Source organism: Crocuta crocuta, unplaced genomic scaffold, assembly GCF_008692635.1.
Source record: "Crocuta crocuta isolate KB4526 unplaced genomic scaffold, BGI_CrCroc_1.0 scaffold367, whole genome shotgun sequence".
Classification (NCBI taxonomy): Eukaryota; Metazoa; Chordata; class Mammalia; order Carnivora; family Hyaenidae; genus Crocuta; species Crocuta crocuta.
This window is the reverse complement of record NW_027527936.1, coordinates 2,752,836-2,761,330: the sequence shown is the minus strand read 5'-3', so window position 1 is coordinate 2,761,330 and position 8,495 is coordinate 2,752,836. Positions and strand designations below refer to the sequence as shown.

At 45.1% G+C, this 8,495-nt stretch overlaps 1 protein-coding gene across 2 annotated transcripts; it reads right to left on the bottom strand.

Moving 5' to 3' along the window:
* Nucleotides 1-2,155: 2,155 nt before the first annotated feature.
* CUNH1orf50 (chromosome unknown C1orf50 homolog) lies at nucleotides 2,156-8,246 on the bottom strand. Of its 2 annotated transcripts, none has more exons than XM_077752022.1 (5): nucleotides 8,126-8,246; nucleotides 7,891-8,006; nucleotides 3,964-4,050; nucleotides 3,089-3,220; nucleotides 2,156-2,519 (listed from the first exon to the last, which is right to left on the bottom strand). In XM_077752022.1, the coding sequence occupies exons 1-5, from the start codon at nucleotides 8,187-8,189 to the stop codon at nucleotides 2,334-2,336; spliced, it is 585 nt and encodes a 194-aa protein (XP_077608148.1). In that variant the 5' UTR covers nucleotides 8,190-8,246; the 3' UTR covers nucleotides 2,156-2,333. The 2 variants fall into 2 exon arrangements, with proteins under 2 accessions (XP_077608148.1, XP_077608149.1); XM_077752023.1 differs by having other exon boundaries at nucleotides 8,135-8,246.
* Nucleotides 8,247-8,495: the final 249 nt, after the last annotated feature.

The following is an 8,495-nucleotide window of genomic DNA, read 5'->3' as shown; positions in this document are numbered from 1 at the left end:
TTTGCAGAATGGATTGCTGAAGGGAGGAAGTGGGGATGGCCAGCTGGGGAATTATTTTGTCAGAGCGATAGCCCAGTTCCAACCTGTGACTTTAACACTACCATGCTTAACCACTTTGTAATACAGCCTCTTACCCGAGGGCCTTCTTTTCTCCCTCGGGCTGAGCACTGTGACAGAGATTCTAAGATCTGCCTGATGATTTCTGCCTTCTGGTATTCGTGCCTTTGTATAACTCCCTCCTATGAGTATGGGCTTGCCTGGGGCCTGCTTCTAACTGACAGAATGGAACACAAGCGTGAGGTGTCACCCCCGTGATTAGACTACAAGGCTGTAACTTCCATCCTGCTGGCAGACTCTTCCTGGCTGACTTTGATAAAGAAAGCTGCCATGTTGGGGAGACCCATATGGCAAGGAACTGAAGTCAGTCTCTGGTTAATGGTCTATTAGTAAACAGAGTCAACAATCTTAGTCCAGCAGGAAGAACTAAAATTGTTTCAAAATTTAAGTTAGCTTGGAAACCGATTCTTACCCAGCCTTCAGATGAGAACCTGGGCCTGGCCAGTAATCAGAATGCAGCCTGTGAAGCAGAGGGCCCAGGTTAAGTGTGCCTGAACTCCTGGCCCACAGAAACTATGAAATCATAAATGTGTGTCGTTTTAAACCACTAAGTTGCTTATAATTTATTCAGCAACAGATAACTAATAAACACCTACTCAGAATGGGTTGTGCCCATGCAGGTCTGAAAACCCAGGAAACTTACATAATCAAACTACTATACCACTGAAGCGTGTGTGTGTGTGTGTGTGTGTGTGTGTGTGTCCCACACCACCCCCATCAGAGGCTTTTGCAGCTGACCTCACAGAGCATCCCCCTGTGAGATGAATGACCAAGGATCATCTGGGTGACCCCGTCAGGTTCTAGCCCCATCCAGTGGGAGGCCTTCACGGGCCATTTTACAGCTAACAAGAAATGCACCTTATGAGGAAAGGCCAAGAAAACTAGGATGGCATTAGGGTATTACCACACAGATCAGCCCAAGAGACATCCACACCCGGAAAGGAACTTGGGCAGCTATGGTTATGGCATATTACGATAGGTGATACGGCACTGAAACACAGCCACACTGGATATGCTGTGAATTTAGTTAATCCCACCGAACAAATGAGGTGAGGTCGAGTCCCACGAGAGTCTAGTCAGAATGAGAGAACTAGAGGAACTCAGCCAAAAAGCCTCTGCTAAGTTCTTAAATAATTCAGGTCAAGATGAGTTTCAATCTGAGGTAACTCATGATCAACAGGCTACTTTTCTTTTTCTCACCCACTGCCCCTCTTCCACACTATTTTGAAGTTGCCATCTAAATGGATTTGGCCTGCTGCTGATGGCTAAAGTCTGGATCTCCTCCGCAGCAAGGCTACAGTGCAGATCCATACCGTGGTCGGTGGCAGCTGCCTACATCACTTCCAAGTCTAGAATTCTGTGAGGTTACAGGTAGACCTCCCCCAACCCTGCCCATTGTTGCTGCCCCAGAATCTCCAAGGTAGGCAGAAAGAGCAAAAGAGGCAAGCCAAACCTCACCAAAAGTGCAGAAATACCAGAATCCCACACTCTCCAGTCCAGGCAAGCCAAGCTGTTTATCGTTCTCCATTACACAACATTCCTGCTCCCAGACGCATCTGAAGTTGGAGCTACACTAACTGCTAAACAGCCTCAACCCAATCTTTTTTTTAGTTCCAAGTTTTTATTTAAATTCCAGTTAGTTAATGTATAGTGTAATATTGGTTTCAGGAGAATTTAGTGATTCATCACTTACATAGAACATCCGTGCACATCATGAGTGGCCTCCGTAATGCCCATCCCCCACTCACCTCCCTCCATCAACCATCAGTTTGTTCTCTATTGTTAAAAGTCTGCTCTCATTTTCCACCCCATGTTCAACCTCAACCCAATCTCAAACACTTCCAGTTACAAAAAGACTAAAAACAATTCTCTCTGGAAAATGCCTCGCCAACCTTCATGCGGGTAGAAGATACCGTCTTTCTCTAATGCTCTGACCTGTGGGAGAACAGATGGAGAGATAAAGGAGAAGGAAAGTACACCGGCCAATACTCTGAAAGTGACAGGGTTGAGTATCTGTGACCCAGAGAGGATCCCAAAAGAGACTGATAGGATTTATTACCATCAGAACTAGCTAACAGTAGTAATGACAGCATTTACATGCACACAGGGTCTCCTTTCAAGAAGTTCACGATTCCCCCACAAGACCTCAATTCTCATGCCTCCTCCCATCAAGGCAGAGAAAGAGGGCTTCGAGAGCTGTTTGTCAGAGACGTCTCTCAGTCAGTCAGTCCCTGGAAGGCGGGCTCAGTGCTTGGAGGCAGCGCCGCTGGCTGGCTTAGCAACCTGTCCACTATGCTGATTTTAGCATCATGCTTCTCAATGTCCTCATACGGAGTCCAGGACAAGTCATGCTGTAGCTTGTAGGCACCAAGGAAGTCATGTGGACAACGTGTCCCCCATTCCTAAAGAAGGCAAAGGAGTCAGTTCTCATCAGGGTAGGAAATAAAGACATTGAGCTTATTTCCTCATTTTTAAAAAATGTCTATTTACTTATTTTCAGAGAGAGAGATAGAGAGCAAGAGGGGGAAGGGCAGAGAGAGGGGGAGACAGATAATCCCAAGCAGGCTCCACGGTCGCCAGTGCAAAGCCTGATGCGGGGCTTGAACCCACAAACAGTGAGATCATAACCTGAGCCAAAACCAAGAATCAGATGCTTAACCTACTGAGCCACCCAGGCTCCCCTCATTTCATTTTATGCCACAGATTTCTTTTTTGGGTTTTCACTTCAGATCAGTCAGAATCATCCTCATTGCATTATGCATCAGCTATCTCCCTTAACAGAGATAGTGACTGTGAAATAATTTGACTGTATTTTTCAATAAATATTTCTTAAGAGTCATGCCAAGGCTCACAAAACCTCCAATTTTCTAGAAAACCATTTATAAACCCTTATGCCTCCATCCTCACAAACACATGCCAAGAGTGTCTCAAAGACCAGAGTTGATTTTTGTGCAAAAATAAATGTTCTTACCTTTGGAGAAATAATAGAAAAATACTGCTGACCAGTCTCCCGTTTATAAAGGTAATAGATGTTACCAGGTTTTTTAACTATATTACAGGCTACGTGGTGCAAGTCAGCATCTCTGTGAGCATCTTCCAGCACCTAAGAACCACAGAGATGTAACAAAGTAAGCACTGGACTTAACGGGCACGCACATTCAGTGATTATCCCAAACAGTGCTTAGGAACTTCTCCCCCCACAGCAATCAGTCACTACTAGGATCCAGATGATTCTGAAGAGACAAGAATTAGACTATGCTACTAGCCTGTAAAAATGCCTTTAGAAGAACTGCATTTTAAAATGTTGAACATTACTGGCTTTGAGTGGTTTCTGAATTTCTTTCCTATTTTTCTGCAGAAAGCACATTTCTTTTTCTTTTTTAATGTGCTCTTTATTTCTGAGAGAGAGAGAGAGAGAGAGAGAGAGAGACAGTGTGAGGAGGGGAGGGTCAGAAAGAGAGGGAGACACAGAATGTAAAGCAGGCTCCAGGCTCTGAGCTGTCAGCACAGAGCCCGATGCAGGGCTCGAACCCACAAACCGTGAGATCATGACCTGAGCCGAAGTCGGACACTTAACCAACATCTGTAATGACAATGTAAGTACATTTCTTATATAACTGAGAACATGTATTTCCCCTCAAAATGCTTTACTTCACTGAAACTTGCCTCCCAGTGAAAAAGCTTACCTATACCTAACCTCTTGGACTTACTCTCTTTCACGCCACACGTCTATTATTTCTAGGAGGTCCTGAAGACAAAATAGTTAAATGACTGTAAGACCAGGCAATCCTGTGAATTAAATGAGGGAAATGAATGGCTGTCTAAAAGCTGTTACTCGTTACTCACCTTCCTGGCTTGTTCTTGTAAATGTTGGATTTGCTCAGCTATGACTGTCAGTTTGTTGGTGGCATTTGCTCGGATGAATTCGTCAGCCTACAGGTGAGACAAAACCAAACTGTGGGTGGAAAAAGGGTAAGACTTTCACAGTGTTCGTATTTAGAGCCCAGCGTGAAGAGTTACCTCCACATCTTTGCTTATGCCTTATACTCTTCCGAGCCTCACCACAGCCCCGTGAACTCGCACTCACCTCGCCCAGCTCCCACCCGGCTCAACAGCTCCCATATGCTACCACATGTATGACTGTGCCCTCTCGACAGAAAATACTTCCCCTCTTACTCTTTGCCCGAGTAAACCCACTTGTTCCTCAGGTCTCCATTTATTTTTCTCATGTTTCAACGTTTCTGAAATCAGAGATGGGTCTTAAAATAAAGAGACCCTTGTGATAAGCTTCTTACCACCTGTTAGGTAGGAATCTAGCTATGTATAGGAAGTACCTATTAATCTGATCATTGCCTCAGCTGAATTATTTACATCATGCCTAGTTACATTTTAACTTAGATTTGCCTTCCTAATTGTTACTTCAAATATTTTCTTGGTTTTTTTTTTTTAAGTAGGCTCCATGCCCAACTGTGGGGCTCAAACTCACGACCCTGAGATCCAGAGTCACATGCTCTACCTACCCACTGAACCAGCCAGGTATTTTTAAAGACTGCACTAGGATGTAGACCTGAAACCGTGTTATACTGCACACAGAAGACTGCCTGTCTTGTGCCAGGAAGCGCAAATGAAGGCAATGGAAATTGCTTAAAATAAATTGAATAATTTTCAAAACCGAGAGACTGGTGTGACCAATGGGAAGGATTATCACTCAGGCATCAGAAATCTGTCAAAGACTTCCAGCTTACTTTCAAGAAAAGCTGATTAATGTCTAGGGGTATACAATAAGTTAAGAAGAAATTAGGAGATTAACTCAAAGTAAGAAATATTAAGAGGGTGCCTGGGGTGTCAGTCAGTTAAGCGTCTGACTTCAGCTCAAGTCATGGTCTCACAGTCCGTGAGTTCGAGCCCCACATTGGGTTCCATGCTGACAGCTCAGAGCCTGGAGCCTGTTTCAGATTCTGTGTCTCCCTCTCTCTCTGCCCCTCCCTCACTCATGCTCTGTCTCTCTCTCTCTCTCTCTCTCAAAAATAAACAAACATTAGAAAAAATTACAAAAAATACTCAATCTGTACTTAAGCTTCATAAAATTTATAGTTAAAAGGGTCAATGCACATACTCAGCTTGCTCCAAATATACTTAAAAGTGTCCAATAATTTAATCAATTATCACGGTTTAAAATGTAAATTTGTTAAAACTACATAAATTTAAAATTCTATGTCTCAGCTGCATTAACCATATATTCCAAGTGCTTGACAACCATATGTGGCTAGAGGCTACCATAACATGGCTCTGGTGAGTAATACAGATACCAACAAGAAAAACAATTAGAGCTAGTGTTATACGGACTCAGAATAATGATGAGCTATTATGAAGGAAATAACCATAATTATGTGGTAGAAGCAGATCAGAGGTAACAAGTAAGTGGAGAAACTGGCTTAATGGGTAGTGGTAAGCACTGGAGGGAACGGAATGCTCGAGAAGGGTAGATGCAAATTCAATTTATTTATTTTTTTATTAAAAAAATTTTTTTTGAGAGAGAGAGACAGCGCGTGAGCTGGGGAGGGGCAGAGAGAAAAGGGGACAGAGGATCTGAAGTGGATTCCTTGCCGACAGAGAAAGCCCGATGTGGGGCTCGAACTCACGAAGCATGAGACCATGAACTGAGCCACCTAGGTGCCCAAATTCAATTTAATAATACCATCATCTGGATGGGGTGGAGCATAACCTTCAACAGACAAGAAAGCCTCACTGAGGATGTGACATTTGACTTGGGTCTGAACAAAAAAAAGGGCCAGCCATGCACAAAACTGGAGAAGACGTGTCTGAAGGGTAGTTAGCGAGGGGGCAGTAGTTAGGGAGTAGTTAGTAAGGGGGCAGGGACCATATCATGTAAGGCCTTATAGCCCATGGTGGAAGTAATGCATTTTGTTCCAAGGACGGTGAGACACCTGATGGCCAAGGAGAGAGCAGGAGGTTTCTAGAGCTAAGACAGTTCTGGGTTAGGAGTGGCGTCATTATTAATCTTTTTCTTAGGGTGGTGGCAGCAAATCAGTTCCTTGTAAACAAAAGATCCTAATTCATAGAGAAATGAGGAAAACAGTACTGCTAATTACTAAACACAAACTCTGGCCCCATTCTGAAGCCCTTCACATACATTATCTAACTTAATTTTTATAACACCTTTTGAAGTTGGAGATGGTAACTTCAGTCTCATTTTAGCAATTATACCCAGAGAGGTAAAGCAACCTGTCCAAAGGTTAATAACAGCTAATATTAGCTGTTGAAGATCTGAACACAGATCAGTCTGATTCCAAATTTCTGCCTTATTAATAATACCAGACCTCTCGAGCTTTCTGAACACACTTCAATACCAAAGTGGCATGTCAGCAGGCAGTCCTGCTAGAAAGTACATTTCAGGACACAGAGAGTAAATGTGCTTGATTCAATCTGTTTGTCTCTAGCATTTTTATTTCAGCCACCCAGTATGAATAATATTGGCAACAAGGAGGCAGCACAATAATGCAGCCTCTATATTTTACTAGATTATATGCTGAGGGGCAAAAATTGTGTTCCATCTTTTTGTTTGTTGTTTGTTTCAGGCCACTGTAATAAACATGATGGTCACTCAGTAACCCAGGAAAACGTCTGCCTAAAGCTTTGGGCCTGGTTGCCTCCCTCCCAATAAAACTGATCCAATTAAACAGACACATGATATTCTCCTAATCTATAAAAGTTATGCTTTGCTTCCCACCTCTCTAGAAAAGGGAAGTCAGGAAGTTTGAATCAAAAGCACTTTCCTAAGCATTTTAATATTTCTTAATTAAGAAAAAAAAAACTCTGAAGTACAGAGATGTTTATGTGAGGGTATTTGAGCACATTAACTATTAAATATTTTTGGACAAAATAAAGACCTTTGACTATAACCAAGGCCACATGTGGTAGTACATACAAGGGTGAGGGGACTATCCGAAGCTTTAAAGCAGCTGGGCCCTCTATCTGTGCATATTGATGAGGGTTCTACAACTGAAAGTCTTGGTAAAAATTAGATGGATTTTGGTTTTTCACAGCTTTAGATCTAGGAGTTCTCCTAGTTGAGACCTGCATTTTACAGATGAAGAAGCTGAAGTCCAGAGAAACCTAATTTGCCTCAAGTCACAGCACAAGTTATTATCAAACGTGGGATTAGCAGGCATGTGTCCAAATTTCCAGTGCTTTTTGTTATTTCGCATTTCCTCCTTATTCTTTTGGCAGTGAATCTAAGCACGGGGCTCAGGAATGTTTTGCCCAGTGAATCAGAACACAGGACAAAATTTAAGAGTCCCTGTCCTTCTAGAAGATGTTAAATTCTAAAAGCGTTCAGGGCACAGATAACGATCTAATGGAAAGCAGTTTAAATAAGTGGACTGTGTATCCCTGCAGAATCCGTTAGGGTGATTGTGACACTTGCATGGAAACTTCTCTTCACGTGTCTAATGGGAAGAATAACGTCTGTACTGCCTACCTTACAGGGCTGTCCTGAGGCCCACACGAAATACTGCATATTCAAAGTGTCGCGAAAGGTTATGGGCACTCACGGTGCAGCTGAAGCCTTTGCTCTCAGAAGCTCAGAGTCAGACTACCGACTCTCAGTGACAATCAGTTTTCCCGACTTGTAAAATGGTGACAAAAAGCAAATGGTAACCCACACTAACTGGCTGTGGGGTCCCAGTCGTAAGACGCAGGGCCAAACACGGACCGAGACGGGTCTTTACTTCCCCAGCCGCGCCTCCTCACCTTCTGTACCTGCTCTGCGAGCGCCACGAGGTCTAAGGGGTCCCCGGCCCGGTGGGTGTGGTAGGGGCTCACTAGGGCCAGGCCGCCAGGGGTCGGGGTGAGCTCCACCAGCGCTCCTGCGACACATACCCAGGAACACAGCCCGTGAGCGCCCGCCCTCGGCCTCCCGCGCAGCCCGGGAGGCTGGCTGCTCCGTGAGGGCTTCTTCCCCCCTGCGGACTCCCGCCCTGCGTACCTCCCCGACCTCTTTGGTCAGCTGGGACTCCCTTCGACTTCCCCGGCATTCCGGCCTCCCCCATGGCAACAGCGGAGCCTCCCTTCCACCCGAGGCGCGGTGCTAGGCGGAAGAGCACGCGCACAAAGGCCCGTGGGCGGAGCTTCTGTGTTCCCTGGCCAATGGCCATTAGGGCTAAAGGGCACCGCCCGAGCCGGGAGGCGGGGCTCCAGCTGAAGCACAGGGCTCCGCTGAGGGGCGGGGTCCCCGCTTAGGGAAAGCCGAAAAGGCGGTGTAAGGTTCCTGGGCATGCGCCGCCGGGCTTGGGAGGCGAGGCTCCACTCAGAGAAGGGGCGGGGAGGGGAGGGGCGTGGTAGGCGGGGCTCCGAGG

Excerpts from the sequence above, each read along its gene's own strand:
- CUNH1orf50 (XM_077752022.1), bottom strand. The coding sequence starts at position 8,189 with ATGGGGGAGGCCGGAATGCCGGGGAAGTCGAAGGGAGTCCCAGCTGAC. Across the intron at positions 4,051-7,890 it reads TCGCAGAGCAGGTACAGAAG|GCTGACGAATTCATCCGAGC; the intron begins GTGAGGAGGCGC and ends TCTCACCTGTAG. Across the intron at positions 3,221-3,963 it reads TACAAGAACAAGCCAGGAAG|GTGCTGGAAGATGCTCACAG; the intron begins GTGAGTAACGAG and ends TGTGGTTCTTAG.